The sequence below is a fragment of the Pimephales promelas genome, chromosome 25 (genome assembly GCF_988280905.1).
Source record: "Pimephales promelas chromosome 25, fPimPro1.hap1.1, whole genome shotgun sequence".
Taxonomy (NCBI): Eukaryota; Metazoa; Chordata; class Actinopteri; order Cypriniformes; family Leuciscidae; genus Pimephales; species Pimephales promelas.
The window spans coordinates 26,422,314-26,440,381 of NC_142793.1; the positions used below are offsets into that span (position 1 = coordinate 26,422,314).

An 18,068-nucleotide genomic window follows, 5' to 3' on the forward strand; every position below is an offset into this window, starting at 1 on the left:
GTGCGGACTTTCGGGGTGACTAAGGCAATATACCTATTAGACCGAAGACTACGAGATGGTACAGCAATTGAAACTGTCAATCAACATCATTGATAAACGCCAGCCGGCTTCTGATTGGCTGTGGAGTCTGTGGATGATAACAGGGACTGTGGGATGTGTGTGTGATGCGGTTTCTCTCTCTCTGATTGGTCATCATCACAGAGGTGTGATCATGTGACCTGAGCAGCCTGTGGGCAGAAGTGCACCTAACTGTAGTAAATGCACGTGTGTAGTGCACTTCAAATCTTACAAGTGTATTTTAAAGTGGGTCAAAAAAAGGTTCATGGAATTGCATTTAATTTAAATGTAAAACTTTAATGCATTAATTGCAGAAAACGTGCAATGAAGTGCTGGAAACGGCCGGTTTGTGCTCCGACATCGTATAGAGACGGGTGTGTGCCTCTCCTCGTCACGGCCGATCGCCTGGAGCCGCCACAGGTGGACCAAAACCCAGTGCAGAATTAAGAAGATAATTATGAATTTAATCCATTTAGGAGAAAGCCTGTAACAACAAAATGTGGAAAAACTGAAGCGCTGTGAATGCACTATATATTGGATTATTTCTGTAATAATGGCTCTTTTTAAGCACACTTCTTTCCATCGGGCCGACTGCTGCTGATTGGCGGATCTGGGCTCTATCTTTCACCCGGCGCAAATAATTTCATACACTGACGCATGTCTCATTCCAAATTTACATCCGTGCAAAGCGGGCTTTTCCCTCCACAGACGCACGCCAGTAAACTAGGAAATGAACTTGCGCTATTTTGCAGTTCCAGAAAACAATTCCGCCACTGACCAGAAAAAACCTGCTCTAAAGTCAGTTGCACGTTGCGCATTGTCCATAATGCTATTTTAAGCTATTTTTAGCATTTATTGTTCATAATGCTAAGTGAAAGTGTCTGTCACTGCCCTGACGAGAGCGTCCGTCTCCTCGGCTGTGAACGCTCCTGGTAAACCCGCCGTTATAATAATAATCCGCCATGTAACACGCGCACCTGCTCTTAGAGGGTATGTTGGATGGCGCTCTGATTGGTTTATTTCACGTTACGCCCAAACCACACCCATGAATAATGAAGCTACTCCAGACCAACCCCTTTTAGACATGCGCTGGGCGCTAGAGTCATTTATCCCGCCGGGAAAATAGCAACAGCGCCGAGACCCGCCCACAAAGGTACTTGCGCTTCACGCTTGATACTTGCGTTTCAGATGGTTAAAATAGGGCCCTGAGTGTGTCCATCCGCTCGACCCGTGCGCTGCAGTGCATTCTGGGTGACCTGATTCCCTGATCCCAATAGCTGTGCTTCTGTTGACCTCCATAAACCAGTGGATCGTTACAGCCAGCGGAGGGTGTGTGTGTGTGTGTGTTATTTGAGTTATATGTCTTAAAAAAATAATTTGAAACACTTTGGGGGAAAAGTGTATTTTGTCTTTAATCCATATAGTTTTTCCCGTACTTAAAATGATGTATTTTTTAGAAGTTGAGAAATATGCATGAAGTCTGTCCTGAACGCAGCCGGTTAAAAAGAGACTCATTCATGAAGATCACTGTCAGAAACACACGGCATTTCTGCACAAGAACGCTTGAGTGTGTGTGAAAGGATGCAGAGGCAACCTGTGAAGTGTGAGTGTGTGTGTGTGTTCTGGGCTCTGACCCCTCGTCCGCCACAGTGATGTGATTTTCTCACACTCTGAATGAGGTTTTGTCGGCGGATCGGAGGGTCGTGGCTTTTGTGGGCGATGAAGGGGAACTGATTTCTATTCACCTGCAGCTTCAATGAGGAGAAAAGAGTCCCTTCTACATTAATGTCTCTCGCCCGCGCTCTCTCTCTGTCTATACACACTCCCGGTCAAACCTGCTGAATCATTCAGATGTCTTCATGCGTTTGAGTCTTGATCATCATCCCTGACAGTGAGAGTCTGTCGGTCTTCATGTCTTGGTGAGGGTGTCGGATGTGTGTGTTAAAGGGTGTCAGATGTGTGTGTGTGTGTGTGTCGAGGCCGATCACACACACACTGAGCCGTCTTTATTCCCGAGCGGACACACTGATCCTGGGATGTTGAGTGGGAGGCAGAGTCTCACCTCTGAGACGAGTGTGTGTGAGTGTGTGTGAAGATCACGAGTTCACAGCGCCTACGCCAGTCAGTCCGCATAACCGTGAGGAGAGAGTCTAAACACAGGTGTGTGTGTGTGTGTGTGTGTGTGTGTGTGTGTGTGTGTGTGTGTGGGGCGCTGAGTTTCATCTCTCATTCATCAGGCTTTTAATGCTCATACAATCAGATAGAGTGAGAGTACAGAGGAAAAACAGCTCAGACTCGTGTGTGTGTGTGTGTGTGTGTGAGTGCGTCCCAGTTGACTCTTCTGCCCTAGATAGTGTGCCAGATTGTGTCATCACGTGCTGTAGTGTAGGTGACGGCTGGTGGACGAGAAAAATCATCATGGCTTCGTTTATTAATAAACATAGTAAACATGAACTAATATTGAACAAAACTTTCTAAACTTAGTTCATTTAAACATTTACTGCATTTTTAAAAATCAAAACTTGTATCTTTTACATTAGTTAATGCATTAGCACTAAAAACATGAACATGAATTTTTCTAACGTTAAACATTATTATTTACATGATTTATTGCAGAAGTTGAGAGCACTTTATTATGTTATTACTGAGGCAAATCCACTGTACTAAAAATGTATATTTTATACACAATAAATATATATATATATACTGTATATATTTATATATATATAAAATAATTTGGATTTTAAAATAGCTCTAAGATCAAAGCCGTGCATGTATTAAAGCTGTGTTCCAAAGTTGAAGTTGACATCACAAAAATAGGATTTTATTGATGCGCTTCAACACGTTCTGCTGTCACAAATGAATACGCTTCTGTCATAATATCACAGTCGCCAAACATACAAACTTTCCAGCTCTTCAACTCCATGTGCAATCTGTCAAGATTACAAAAAGATCTGATAATAAAATAGTGCAAATGTAGAATGAAACCTGACACCGCCTGATGGGGGAGGAGCCTAAATATAGGATGAGTTTTGAGTCTTTAAGCTTTCGATTGACACCTTATTACTACAGTATGTGATAGATATATGTCAGTGAAAGTGTCCCGCTGGCAGTTAGTGGGTTAATGAGCGGTGTTAGTGTGTGTTGGTGTGTGTTTGTGGTGTTCTCTCAGGGTTCAGTGTGTGTTTATGGACAGAAGCTTCCACAGCGGATCTCCACAATAGAGAGAAAGTGCAGGCGAGCGCCGGTCAGCACATCCTAAAGCCACTATTGATCCGCCAGAGAACTCACATTAGCATCACAATCCCAGCCGGCGCGGGTTAGCTTTACCCAGCAGCCCATGAAGGACTCGCTGACACCGAGGCAATGTGTGTGTTCAGGCTCGGAAACATCCATTTAACCGATATAATCAGATCATATCCTTAAAGAATTGAAATGTCCTGATAGTTTACTCTCCTCCACGTCATCGAAGATGTTCACGTGTTTCTTTCTTCAGTTTTTGAGGAACACACTCCAGGGTTTCTCCATATAGTGTCTTCAATGGGGTCCAACGGGTCGAAGGTCAGATGTGAGTTTCAGCTTCAACACGATCCAGCCGAGGAATAAGAGTCTGATCTGGACAAACCAGCAACATTTACAACAAAATACACATTTATATACTTTAACCACTAATGCTGGTCTTGCTCTTGTGTGATGCGACACACATTACGTCATCAGGGTGAAAGGTCATGCGTGTTCCGGATCAGAAATGTAGAGTAGGCTGAAAAACTTTGATCTTTTATTTATTTATTTGTTCTGTAAATGGCGTTTGACTCAGTCTTTCACATTCACTCTGTAAACACTGGGTCTGTTCTTACGCCTACGTCACACTTGACCTTTCACCCTGATGACGTAATGTGTGTCGCATCACAGCGAGAGCAAGACCAGCATTAGTGGTTAAAGTGTGTATTTTGTTGTAAATGTCGCTGGTTTGTCCAGATCAGACTCTTATTCCTCGGCTGGATCGTGTTGAAGCTGAAACTCACATCTGACCTTTGACCCGTTGGACCCCATTGAAGCCTAAAGCACGGCACAGAACAGTAAATAACACAACACACACAAGACAGGAATCAGAACGGATGCATGGCTTCGTCTTGTTTCCTTTTGGCTTATTAAGAAGGTCAACAGCACTAACGAGGACATGTGTTTCCCCGCCGTCCAATGACTGTCTCCGCTCACGCATAAATCAGCCGATTGTGGGAGGATTCCTGGATCTGCTCTGGTTTCCAGTACCTGTGTGTCGACACTGACAGACATTACTCTCGATATCAAGCACATCATGTGCACATCTCTCCGATTCTGACAATCAAATAACTACAGTTCAGGCTTGTAAATGTGAGGATCGCTGTAGCTTCAGTAGCCGATCTTCTCTTTACTGGCTGATCGTGAACCAACACGACTGAACTATAGTGTGCTGAAGAGACAACTGCTTACAGTGTTGATCCTTCATATATAATATCCATCGATCAGTGTTTTTCAACATTTAATGATTTTAGAGTATTTATCGAAACGTGCACTATAATACATATTCATTATATTTTTACTTATATCATTGCAATTTCATAAAGTTGTTATTATTAAAAACGCATTATATTTAAAATGAGTTATTATTTAATAATAATACTAGCTAACAGGGCTCTCTGTTTACAGCATTAGGTGAGATATATAGTCTTCTGTAATATTTATCCAAATAATATTCAAGTTAATTGAATTGAAATCTGTGTCTAGCAATAATAAAAACAGTAGCATACCAGTCACTGTACAACTTAATATAATTCTGCTTCCTTACCAAATGATTTGACAATCACAATACACTTGTTGTGATGAAAGGGATCCCCATTATTATCACTCCAAGCTAAACTCAAAAGTTGGCAGCCCTGTGTTTGTATTTGCATATGCAAATGAGCCCTCCTCCTCATGTGACGTGCGGCCTCAGACTCTGATCTGATTAAGCTGATCTGAGACCTGTTGTAGCGTCTAGTTTAGCGCTCGCTTCACACTGCATGCTAACGAGACCTCGTTCCTTTAAGACGCTGCCAGACATTAGCATCTCAGAGGATCCGGATCTGTGTGTGTGTGTGTGTGTGAGAAAGACGGGGAATGCTAATGGAGTTCACAGGGAATGAATCGCTGTGTAAACATTTGCTTTCCATCGCATAGAAGATCGACAGAAACGACAAAAGCAAGTGTCCTTGAATCAGAAGAGACAAAAACACTAGAGTAACTTAAAGCGGGGGTGTAATGCCCTTTTCACAAGATGTAAAATAAGTGTCTGATGTCCCCAGAGTGTGTGTGTGAAGTTTCAGCTCAAAATACCCCAAAGATATGTTAATATAGCATATTATAATTGACCCTTGTTGAGGGTGAGCCGGTTTTAGTGTGTGTCCCTTTAGATGCAAATGAGCTGCAGCTCCCGACACAGGGGGCGGAGCTTCAAGAGCAAATGCTTCAATGAGAAAGATGGAGAGAATCAGTGTTTCTGAACAGTTGATGAGTGTGTGCAGTGATGTGGAGTTATCTGTTCTGTCATGATAAAGTATAAATCGTATTCCCGAGGGCGGGGTTTATGCAAATTCCAGGGTTGGTGATGTCACTAACTCGGGAGGAAGCTCTTGTAGTTCTACCAGCTGTTTGTTGTAGTCCTTAAATGTGATTTCTGTAAAAGTAAATCTCTCTGTTTGCTTCGAGCGTTGAGTCGTAACTTTGCAGATGTTGTTCTGAAATATTACACACTCACTACAGCGAGACAGTGACATCATAATCACCCGCCCCCTTTACGCAATTCACTGTATACATTTTTTTAAAGTTGCTGTCTTAAATTTAAGAACAATCAACTTTTCAATCAACAATTCAAGTAATTTCAAACTTAAATGACATTAAACTGACTTAAAAAATGAGTTGAGTCTTGTACAACTAAATAAAAAAGTTGAGTTAAAGCAATGTAAAAATATATGTTGTCATATGTTATTGCTCATAATTTTTACAGTGTGGCTTTTATGGGATCGTCTCTCGGGAGTGATTTGCACAGATATAGTGTGTGTTTGCGAGCGCAGGTCCCGGGTCAGGGAGAGAAAGCACAACAGCTCAGACACACACTGTTGTTTTATCCAGAACTGGTGTTCATAAAGCGGGATTCATCCCACCATTCATATGCTAATCAGCCTGATTATTTGCATACCGCCTCTACAATTATAAAGCTGATGCGGGGCTTCTGGGAAACGTATGCCGGAGGAATGTCTTTGTGTGGCGCTCGTTCTGCTCTGCTGTGATATTAGCGGCGGGAATAAGAGGATGTTATAGTCTGGGCTTCATCAGAGCCAGATAAACACTGTGTGTGTGTGTGTGTGTGTACACTCTCACACTCAAACTCACTCACTCTCTCACACACACACACACACACACATTGTTCATCACATTAATCTGAGTCCTCTGATTGTGTTGAACTCTACATGTCCAGCGTTATGAGGATTAATCAGTGTTTTTAGTGTTTTATTTGTTTTCATTTGCATGACAGAGACGTTCCAACTCTGAATTCAGATCACATTTGTTTGCATTTGCCTTTCTGGGGAAGTTTGTCAATCGCAGATGTGTTTGGCGGAGTTAGTTCAGTCTGAGCATCACTGCTGTGGTTCACTCTGAGGAACAGCTCAGTGAGTCACATGATCCAGTGAATCAAGTGTATCATTGGACCGATTAAACATTACATGGTCTGAACACCTGATGACATCATACGCCTCGAGTTGATTGACAGGTGTGCATCCCAACATCCATGAAAGTGTGAAGAAGAGAGTGTCTGTGGTGCAGATCTCAGTAACCATGGCAACCAGGGGTTCTCTGCTGCCTGAAGCAGCTTTTGCATTGGCAGTGTGTGTGTGTGTGTGTGTGTGTGTGTGTGTGTGTGTGTGTGTGTGTGTGTGTCTATAAATCCTGCTTCCCGGGGTTTGAGTCAGAGCTGTGTGTGTGTGATGATCAGTCAGTAACTCTCTCTCTCTCTCTCTGTTAGTGTGTCCTGATTGGCTCGAGGGCGGGACTAACGGCTCAAGGGCGGGGCTAAACTCACTCCGAGGCGCCTCATTGGTCACTCGGCGTGATGGACAGGCCGAGGGACGGCCGATTGGCTCTGCTGCTGCTGCTGCTGGGTCACATGATCACGGCGCTGGAGGTTCCTCTGGACCGTACGTATCCCACAATTCCTCATTAACAGCCAGTGATTCATTCCAGAGCTTCAGTGTAAGAGTGAGTGTGTGTGTGTGTGTGTGTGTGTGTGTGAGAGAGAGACTGTGAGTGTGACTGTGTGTGTGTGTGTGTGTGTGTGTGTTTGCAAGTGTGTGTGAATGTGAGTGTGTGTGTTTAATGCTGACGGGACAGAACGATCACTATCTCTCCACACACAGAACGAGTTTCTGTCTCGTTCTCCAGCACACACACACACACACATCTAAACATTCTTACATCAACACAGTTACTGGAGGAGAACAATCACTGAAGATATTAAGTGTTCAAGTTTAGTTCTCGTCCAATCTCAGTGCAGATAGATAGATAATATTGCTCAATATTACTGCATATTAATGATCTTTCGAATCGGCACACCTACAGCTGACGGACAGAGGAGACACACCTGAGACAAAGCTGATAAATGAAACACTGAAATATGTATTTCTATAAGACAGAGCTGTTAAACTAGTACAGTAAACTAATGGTGCGCTGTCAAAATAAAAGTCCCTCGTCAGCCAATCAGAGGAAGCTCTCGCCGGTGTGATGAATCTGACCTGAGATCTGGTGTCCTCATGTTCTGACGCTCTCTCCGTCTGTCTGTGATTCTCTAGCTAAACTCCTGGAAGGATGTAAGTTTCTCTCGTCGGTTTGCTGTGCGTTGAGCTTCTCCTCGCTGTGGTGTGTGTGTGTTTGCTGATGATGATGATGTATTGCTGCAGTGTGTGCATGCGGTGACTGCATTTACAGCAAGGAAAGAAGCGTTTCAGAGCATGTGATGCAGTAGAGTAATGTGTTTCCTATTGTTTTGCATGTCAAGAGATCCTGCTGTGTGTGTGTGTGTGTCGTCTGATTGGCTGTATCTAAGCTAACCCGTGTCATGTGACCCGCAGTGCCGCAGCCGCCCACAATCACCCATCAGTCGCCGAAGGAATATATCGTGGACCCGCGCGAGAACATCGTCATCCACTGCGAGGCCAAAGGGAAGCCGCACCCCAGGTGACACACACTCACACACTCCGAGACGAGACTATTCACTCCACTTTTATGATGGATTGATGCACTTTTGTATCAGATGCGCTGTATAAATGAACTTGCCTCGCTCTGATCGCCCTCAGCTTCTCGTGGACCAGGAACGGGACGCATTTCGACATCGATAAAGATCCCAAAGTCACGATGAAGCCTCATTCAGGAACGCTGGTGATCGACGTCATCGGAGGAGAGAAGGCCGACGCCTACGAGGGCGTGTATCAGTGCACCGCCCACAACCAGCTCGGCTCCGCCCTCTCCAACCACATCACCATCCGCCAGTCCAGTACGTCAGCTCCACCAATCAGATCACTCGCTGCTCTCTCATCTCATCTCTCACGCAGCCTCGTTTAACCCTCTCACTCTCGTTGTTTTGTGTGTCGTAAGACGTTTTCAGCGTCATCAGAGATCTGATACTCGGAGGTAAATGGGAATGTTTGGCTGTAATGCATGTGGCGGCCCAATCCTGCAGACTGACCTCATAGTGACCTCATCCGTGTTTAGATCTCTCTCCCGCATCACGTGTCACCTGTCCGTCACGCTCACGCTCGTGTTGAGTCATGTGATCACGGCTGCTTCCTCTTCCTGTAGGATCTCCTCTGTGGTCCAAAGAGAGGTTCAGTCCAATCGTTGTGCAGGAGGGACAGTCGCTGGTCCTGCACTGCCGCCCCCCCGCCGGCCTCCCGCCGCCCATCGTGTTCTGGATGGACAACAGTAAGTGTCCTCAGTAAATCTATTTTCTGATCGCATGTGAACTATGAACAGTTCATTATTTTAATGCTTTGAGCTCAGAATGTTTGATCAAATGGATCATTCAGTGTGATTAAACTCCGCCCCTTCAAGCTCATCTGCATACAGAGCCACGCCCACATCCCAACATCCAATCAACAAACTATGCACAGAATCAAGGTGACGGCGACCTGTCACTCACATTAGATCCACCAATAGCAAACCACCATCCAATCAATTCATCACAGACAAAAAACTCACGCTCATTTGCATAGAGCCACGCCTACATCCCAACATCAAATTAACAACCGATGCACAGAATCAAGGCAAGGGCGGGGCAACCTGTCACTCACATGAGATCCACCAATAGCAAACCACCATCCAATCGATTCATCACAGACAAAAAACTCCGGCCCTGCAAGTTCATGCTCATTTGCATACAGCCACGCCTACATACCAACATCCAAATAACATCTGATACACAGAATCAAGGCGAGGACGGGGCAACCTGTCACTCACATGAGATCCACCATCCAATCAATTCATCACAGACAAAAACTCACGCTCATTTGCATAGAGCCACGCCCACATCCCAACATCCAATTAACAAACGATGCACAGAATCAAGGCGAGGGCAGGGCAACCTGTCACTCACATGAGATCCACCAATAGCAAACCACAACCGTCCAATCAATTCCCCATTAACACAATCAAGCCCCGCCCACACTTGTTCTTGTTCCAGAAGTGCTTCACTCGATATACGACGCTATAGACGAGAAGACTAGCGCAGCTTCCCTTTCTCTCTGACTCTAACCGTGTGTGTGTGTGTGTGTGTGTGCACAGATTTCCAGCGTCTGCCGCAGAGCCGGAGAGTGTCTCAGGGTCTGAACGGAGACCTGTACTTCTCCAACGTCCTGATGGAGGACTCCAGGAACAACTACATCTGCTACGCCCGGTTCCCACACACGCAGACCATCCAGCAGAAGCAGCCCATCACCGTCCACGTCATCGACCGTGAGTCCAGATCTGTGGGAGGCCGCTTCCCCTGGCCGTTCCCTCTGAATGAGCACTATTGTAGTTTTGGGTTGGTTTGAGCGTCAATAAAACCCCCGAACATCCATTCGTCACTTTAATGCACTGTCTGCGCTCCGAGCGAAACAAAGAGCTCTTGAGCCGCAAATGCCATGGGCCGCAGCTGTGAGAGTATGGCGGCGTACTCCTGCGGCTGCTTTGCATGTGTTTGATTTGTTTTGTTGTTTTGTTGTGTTTCAGTGGATTCACTCAATGACACAATGGCAGATTATTTCAATGACACTGATTTGTTTAGTGGTGAGTGACGGCGCCCCCTAGTGACTCTGGTCTAACCCACACCCAGTGACCTCTAACCTCATTCCGGAGCGTGTTTCATTAAAGCCCTGTTTATCCACTAACAGATCTCAGATGTCTTCTGCTTTAGACACAATGATCCTGTCGTTCCTCATCACCTCTTTCAGAACTCTCTTCATCTTCCTGATGTGTGTTCATATTAGGGTTGGGGGTCGTTTGAATTTAACGATTCTGATTCAGATTCTGCTTATCGATTCCGATTCTTATCGATTCCTAAGTCCGGTTCCACGAAGGTAAAAAAATACAAACGTAGATATGATGAACAAAAATCAACAGGCTAAGGAACGTTAACTTGTGGTTTAAAAATAGCATGGAGAAACAACTAGCCTAGCTAATATACATTTCAAGCATTATTAAAGACAAGTAAACACTCAGTAATTATACAATTGAAATAATGTGTTTTAAGATTTTCAGTTCACAAATGTAAAATAACTACACTAAAATATACATTACAAAATAGTTACAAAAGTCATTCAGTCAAGAATGAGTGAATGTATTGTTTGATTAGTGCTATTATAGAGGAATATTAGTGCTGTCACTTTAAGAGCGGGTCCGATACACTGATACACACGCCCTCAGCACAGACACACAGTCTCTCGCGCTTGAATGGTTTAAAGTCATACTGAAATGTTTACAAAGGAATCGATAAGAGGAATCATAATTTCAATTTTAGAACAAGTATCCGACTCCTGACCTCAAGTATTCAGATTTTCGATTCCCAACCCTAGTTGACGTGAGTTGTGGTGATGATGCAGGATCTCACTGAGAGGGTTTTCTCCCAGATAAGCCGGTGGGCGAGAGGGCGCCGGTGTTCCTGGTTCCCAGCGGCTCGCTCAGCTCTCAGATGGTCCTGCGAGGAGAGGTTCTGGAGCTGGAGTGCATCGCCGACGGCCTGTGAGTTCAGATTCACCCCGCTCTACAGTAACTCTAGTGTGTGTTTGGGTGTGTGACCTTCTGCTGTTCCCGCTCAGCCCCACTCCTGCGGTCTCTTGGACCAAGCTCAGCGGTGAGATCCCCGCTCACCGAGCCTCACTGATGAACTTCAACAAGACTCTGCGGATCTCGGACGTGTCGGAGGCGGACGCCGGGGAGTATCGCTGCACCGCCGGGAACCGGCTCGGCTCGGTTCACCACACCATCAGAGTCTCCGTTAAAGGTGAAGACAGCACAAACACACACTAGCCTGAGGCATTATTCACTCTAATTAAAGGGATAGTTCACCCAGAAATCTAAATTAGTCCATGATTTACTCGCCTTCAAGTCATCCTAGGTGTATGTGACTCTCTTCTTTCAGAAGAATACAATCTGAGTTAAACAATGTCCTGGCTCTTCCAAGCTTTATGATGGCAGTGAATGGCTGTTTCTGTTTTGAAGAATGAACTTTTATGATGGATAGATGAACTTTTATGATGGATAGATGAACTTTTATGATGGATAGATGAACTTTTATGATGGATAGATGAACTTTTATGATGGACAGATGAACTTTTATGATGGATAGATGCACTTTTATGATGGATAGATGAACTTTTATGATGGATAGATGCACTTTTATGATGGATAGATGAACTTTTATGATGGATAGATGCACTTTTATGATGGATAGATGAACTTTTATGATGGATAGATGCACTTTTATGATGGATAGATGAACTTTTATGATGGATAGATGCACTTTTATGATGGATAGATGAACTTTTATGATGGATAGATGAACTTTTATGATGGACAGATGCACTTTTATGATGGATAGATGAACTTTTATGATGGATAGATGCACTTTTATGATGGATAGATGAACTTTTATGATGGATAGATGCACTTTTATGATGATAGATGAACTTTTATGATTGATAGATGCACTTTTATGATTGATAGATGCACTGTTATGATGGATAGATGCACTTTTATGATGGACAGATGCACTTTTATGATGGACAGATGCACTTTTATGATGGATAGATGCACTTTTATGATGGATAGATGCACTTTTATGATGGACAGATGCACTTTTATGATGGATAGATGAACTTTTATGATGGACAGATGCACTTTTATGATGGATAGATGCACTTTTATGATGGACAGATGCACTTTTATGATGGATAGATGCACTTTTATGATGGACAGATGCACTTTTATGATGGACAGATGCACTTTTATGATGGACAGATGCACTTTTATGATGGATAGATCCACTTTTATGGACTTCAAAACAGAAATAGCCATTCACTGCTATTATAAAGCTTGGAGAAAAATGTCTTGGGTCTGATGTTTGATTGGCTGCTGTGGAGTTTATTAGTAAATCAGTCTGAAGGTTCAGACGTTGGTGTGAATGTTGAATCTTGTAGAAAGAGCACTGAACGCTGTTGTCTCTCGGCAGCGGCTCCGTACTGGATCAGCACTCCCAGGAATCTGGTTCTGGCTCCGCTGGAGACGGGCGTCATCACGTGCCGGGCCCGAGGACACCCCAAACCCCACATCCAGTGGTCCATGAACGGCCTACCCATCGAGGGTCAGTTACTGTCGTCCCAGCTGACCCCTGACCCCTGACCTCTGACTGACGTTGTGTTGTTGTTGCTGACAGATGCTCCTAAAGACCCGAGCCGGACGGTGGAGGACGACAGCATCATCTTCTCCGAGGTCCAGACGGGCTCCAGCGCCGTTTACCAGTGTAACGCCTCCAATCCACACGGCTACTTACTGGCCAACGCCTTCGTCAACGTGCTGGGTGAGCCCACACACACACACACACACACACACTGACGTCTGTTAGCATTTTGTCGCGTGATGTGATGATCATGTGACCTGTGTGTGTTCCAGCGGAGCCGCCCCGAGTTTTGACGGCCCCTAATAAAGTGTATCAGGTGATCGAGAACCGCCCCGCTCTGCTGGAGTGCCTGTCCTTCGGCTCGCCCGTCCCGGTCGTCACATGGTGAGACTGAACACACACTCCTCATCAAACACAAACGTGTGTGTGTGTGTGTGTGATCTCAGAATAAACACAATGAAGACCTGATCCTGATCACCCTGTCGGGTTTATTCTGAGATAACAACCGGATGGATGTACATTCGCCCTTTAACCACAGTGCATTATGGGATTGTCCTCTCCGCAGTGCTGCTTTAAATCAGGACCACTATTGCTGTAGTGAGTGTGTGTGTGTGATGTAGTTATGTTCATGTGTGTCGGAGCAGGTTTAAGGACAGCCGCTCCAGCATGCTGGAGGGAGATCCCTATGTCTTCCACAAGAACGGGACGCTGGAGATCCACGTGTCTCAGGCTGCAAACGGCGGGAAGTACACCTGCGTCGCCAGGAACAACCTCGGCATCTCCGAGAACCACGTCTACCTGGAGGTCAAAGGTCAGATCACTCACCTCAGTGCTCATGCTTCTGAATCGGGGCTCCGTGGAAAAAGAAATCAATAAAAATATATTTAAATAAATATAGAATATATATAAAAACAACATATTCAGCAATGATTTAAATACAAAATTATATAAATAAATAATTAAAGGAATAGATAAATACAATTGCTAAAATATATATATATATATAATAAAAATATATAAATATATGTTGATTATTAATAATATATACATATATATTTATATTAATATATAAATCATTAAATAAATAAAACTGAAGTAAAATGAATAAGTAAATGAACGAATGAATTAGAATAGAACATTTTTTCCAAATAATATTTTACATATAGATTTTTCCTAGTATAATTTGGTCCGTGGCGTATAAAAGATTGAAAACCCTGCTGTAAATAATTCCATCTAAACTCCAGAAAACATCACTGTATTGAGTGTTTTAGTGCATGTTCAAATAAACAGACATGCATATTGGTCTTGACGGCTCTGGGTATCCCATCATGCATCATGTTTGAGGCTCCAGGCTTCAGTTAATTGCCTCTCTGAAGAGCATTAGGAAAGCATTCAGACCTGAAGCATTCAGACACTGGGATCTGCAAGCTGGCAGTTTCTTATTCCAGAGATCAGCATGTCTGGGGGAAGCAATTAGTGTTACAAATGATCTTTCCCAGCCGCCTAGCAACACCCCTGAATATCCTGACCACCCCATAGCAACGCCTTGGTAACTGTGAGCTTCTGTGTGTGTGTGTGTGTGAGAGAGCATGTTTCTAATGGTCAGCATCTCCTCCAGAGCCGACGCGGATCCTCAGGCCTCCGGAGTACAGGGTGGTCCAGACGAACCGGGACGTTCTGTTCGAGTGTAAAGTGAAGCACGACCCGTCTCTGATTCCCAGCACCAGCTGGCTCAAAGATGGAGGAGAGCTGCCCGAAGACGACAGGTGTGTGTGTCAGACTCTTCCTCATTCACTGCAGCAGATCAATCCCAATCAGCATCAATAACGTTTCAAATTTGGGTCTGATCGATATTTTCAAGGTCGATGGATTCTGCAGCTCATTTGCATTATATTACATCCTGTGAAAGGGGCATAATCGGTCACCTTTACCATTGAGATGTGTGTGATGATCACAGGTTTCGACCGCAGCTGGACAGTCTGACCATCACAGGCGTGACGGAGAGCGACGCAGGAACGTACACGTGTGTCACACACACCTCTCTGGACCAGGACTCGGCCAGCGCTCGGCTCACGGTGGTCGGTGAGTGTCCTCGTTCTCAACTCACCTTTATTTATACAGAGCGTTTCAAAGCAGCAAACAAAGTGTGTTTCTAGAAGAAAATAGCATCACAGTCCAGCTTAAGTTCAGTGATTTTCTGTTTTTCATTTAGTTTGTTTTAGCGCCCAGTTTCATGAGCTGAACTCAAAGTCTTTTTCTATGCACACAAAAGATCTATTTCTCTCAAATATTGTTCATGAATCTGTGTTAGTGAGCACTTCTCCTTTGCCGAGATGATTAAGCAAGACAAAAGCCAAAGAACCAGAACTGCATCAGTGACTGAACTGTCTCAGTTCTCCTCTGGCCAATGAACCAACAGTGTGTGATTATGATTTAGGCATTACAGGTCAGAAATCAGATTTGGATCAGAACATTCAGAATATTATTATCTATAATCCCCGTCCCTCTCCGGACGGATTCGTGTGACGCTTCCCTGCAGAAACCAGGGATTATAGTGACAGAAAACCAACTAATGTGACTGTCTGTAAACTAACACACTTCTTCCTCACTCCCTGACCCCGCCCACTCAGAGGCTCCACCCACTCCGCCGCCGATCTACGGTAAACACACACCGTGCCGCATCGCATCCCATAATGCCCCAGGGCATGTGTGTGTGGAATGGAGCATGCTGGATCATACATTTATCTGTGATATGATTTGGTTTATTTTCAGATGAATCTTGTGTTCGCTGGTTCAGATGTGCATGCGTCGTCATGTGATTCGCATCTGATCATCTGGTCTCATGTAGTATGTTTTCATCGGATGGTGTGTGTGTGTGTGTGTGTGTGTGTTATGATGAACTGATGGATCTGTCTGTGTTAAACTCCTTAGGGCAGCCGGACGCTCCCACGGATCTGGAGCTGACGGATCCCGGAGCGAGAAGTGTTCAGCTCACCTGGACACCTGGAGACGAGCACAACAGCGCCATCAAGAGTACGACACACACACACACACACACGGGCACTTGAATCAAAGTATCACGGCTGAGTGAAGTGTGTGTGATGGATCTCTGTTGTGTGTGTGTCAGAGTTCCTGGTCCAGTACGAGGACGGTCTTCATCAGAGTGGTGTGTGGCACAATCTCACGGAGGTTCCCGGGACGAAGACCACGGCTCACCTCAAGCTCTCCCCGTACGTGCACTACAGCTTCAGAGTGCTAGCGCTCAACGGAGTGGGCTACAGCCGGCCCAGCTTACCCTCGCGCCAGTACAGGACCAACCCCGCAGGTACACACACACCCACTCACGCACACACACATGATCACATGATTCAGCACCTCTAACGCGTCTCTCTGCAGCTCCAGACGAGAACCCCAGTGAGGTCAAAGGTCACGGCACGGAACACAATAACCTGGTCATCACGTGGAAGGTGAGACGCTGATCTTTAATACACACACAATGATCATGTTAATACAGTGTGATGTATTATTTATATAAAACTCATGATGTCCTGGACATCCACAGTAAACCGCAGGATAAACAAATTACATTTTAGGAATAAAGTCTAATTTATTTAAATAATGAAACCTATACAATCAAACAATTTATTACAAGTTTAACAAAAAGTACATTTAATTTTTTCCCAAATTGTAATGTTTTTTTTCTAGATTACATTTGAATGGTTTTATTACTTTGGAATTCATAACACGTTAACAATTTAATAATAATCAAAAGTGTGTATAATTAATTACAATAACAATAATCTATTAATAGTTTAACAAAATAAAAATCTTTTTTTCTGGAATGCATTTTAGTGGTTTAATTAAATTTGATTATATATTTAGAATCCCGTCTAATCAATTGAATTCATAAAAGGAAAATAAGGATATAATTTATAAACATTTTAAAATAATAGGGCCCTATAAAATCGGTTTTATTTATTTCTAAAAAGTATCATTTTTAATGGTTAAATTGAATTTTTTAAATCAAAATCATGTCAAATGAATTGAAATCATAAAATTAATACAATTTAACAAAATTTATTAAAAGTTTAACAAAAAAACGAACATTTTCAGCATTCTGATAATACATTCAAATACAAATATACTGTATTCTATTTGATCCCAAATTCCATTTTATATTATATTATAGAATTTTATATATTATTTTAATTATTACTTGAATAATTATTTGAAATCTTAAAACATATATAGTGTATATTACGTATACAAAAATAAAATTATGAAATCAGTTTATTTCATTTTATTTGTTCCAAATTCCTTTTTTTTTTTTTTTTTACTGTGATTTAATATCGTGCTTGAGTTTGTGAAGTAAAGAGAATAGAGATTTTCTGGATTATTCATATGAACCTTGCCAGATGGTAAGCTTGTTGTGTGTGTGTGTGTGTGTGTGTGTGGTCCGCAGCCGCTGACGGGGCTCCAGGCGAACGGCCCCGGCCTGCAGTATACGGTCCTGTGGCGTCAGCACGGCGTGGAGAAGGACTGGACCTCCGTCAGCGTGGCCAACGTCTCCAAGTTCGTGGTGTCGGGGACGCCCACGTTTGTGCCGTACGAGGTGATGGTGCGGGCGCAGAACGCCTACGGACCCGGCCCCGAACCCGTCGCTGTGATCGGCCACTCCGGAGAGGACTGTGAGTCTCGCGCCTTTAGCATTAGCGCTCGACTAGCGTAGCGCTGCTAACTCCCAGATTGCTGTGTGCAGTTCCCTCGGCGGCCCCGGGGCTGGTGCAGGTGGTGGTGCTGAACAGCACGCTGGCGGAGGTGCACTGGGAACACGTTCCTCTGCGGGCCGTGCGCGGGCGACTGCAGGGCTATAAGGTGCGCGCTCAGAGTCACGTCAACACCAACACGCTGCTATTCTCTAATTGTGGAGTTCAATTTAACAGCTGACAGATATTCAACATAACTCATGTGTGAGAGTCCAACAGAACAAAACCAGTCAAATGAGTTCTGCTCATATTTCATTACCATTTTCTAAACTGTAGCGAATTAACTGAGATAATGTGAG

At 44.0% G+C, this 18,068-nt stretch overlaps 1 protein-coding gene across 14 annotated transcripts in view; it reads left to right on the forward strand.

Moving 5' to 3' along the window:
- nrcamb (neuronal cell adhesion molecule b) overlaps nt 1-18,068 on the forward strand; it is a 46,409-nt gene that overhangs the window by 16,308 nt on the left and 12,033 nt on the right. For 5 of the 14 annotated variants that reach the window (XM_089127629.1, XM_039664180.2, XM_039664187.2 and 2 more), the window contains 21 exons: nt 7,100-7,271; nt 7,923-7,940; nt 8,202-8,307; nt 8,427-8,623; nt 8,929-9,051; nt 9,910-10,080; nt 10,339-10,395; nt 11,235-11,346; nt 11,424-11,608; nt 12,836-12,967; nt 13,040-13,183; nt 13,276-13,387; nt 13,648-13,814; nt 14,622-14,769; nt 14,961-15,085; nt 15,634-15,663; nt 15,935-16,036; nt 16,131-16,328; nt 16,400-16,470; nt 17,466-17,691; nt 17,763-17,878. In XM_089127629.1, coding sequence (XP_088983755.1) covers nt 7,187-7,271; nt 7,923-7,940; nt 8,202-8,307; nt 8,427-8,623; nt 8,929-9,051; nt 9,910-10,080; nt 10,339-10,395; nt 11,235-11,346; nt 11,424-11,608; nt 12,836-12,967; nt 13,040-13,183; nt 13,276-13,387; nt 13,648-13,814; nt 14,622-14,769; nt 14,961-15,085; nt 15,634-15,663; nt 15,935-16,036; nt 16,131-16,328; nt 16,400-16,470; nt 17,466-17,691; nt 17,763-17,878 — 2,625 coding nt within the window. In that variant the 5' untranslated portion in view covers nt 7,100-7,186. The remainder of the gene's footprint in view (nt 1-7,099; nt 7,272-7,922; nt 7,941-8,201; nt 8,308-8,426; nt 8,624-8,928; nt 9,052-9,909; nt 10,081-10,338; nt 10,396-11,234; nt 11,347-11,423; nt 11,609-12,835; nt 12,968-13,039; nt 13,184-13,275; nt 13,388-13,647; nt 13,815-14,621; nt 14,770-14,960; nt 15,086-15,633; nt 15,664-15,934; nt 16,037-16,130; nt 16,329-16,399; nt 16,471-17,465; nt 17,692-17,762; nt 17,879-18,068) is intronic. The other 9 variants (XM_039664185.2, XM_039664193.2, XM_039664191.2 and 6 more) reach the window with 6 other exon arrangements.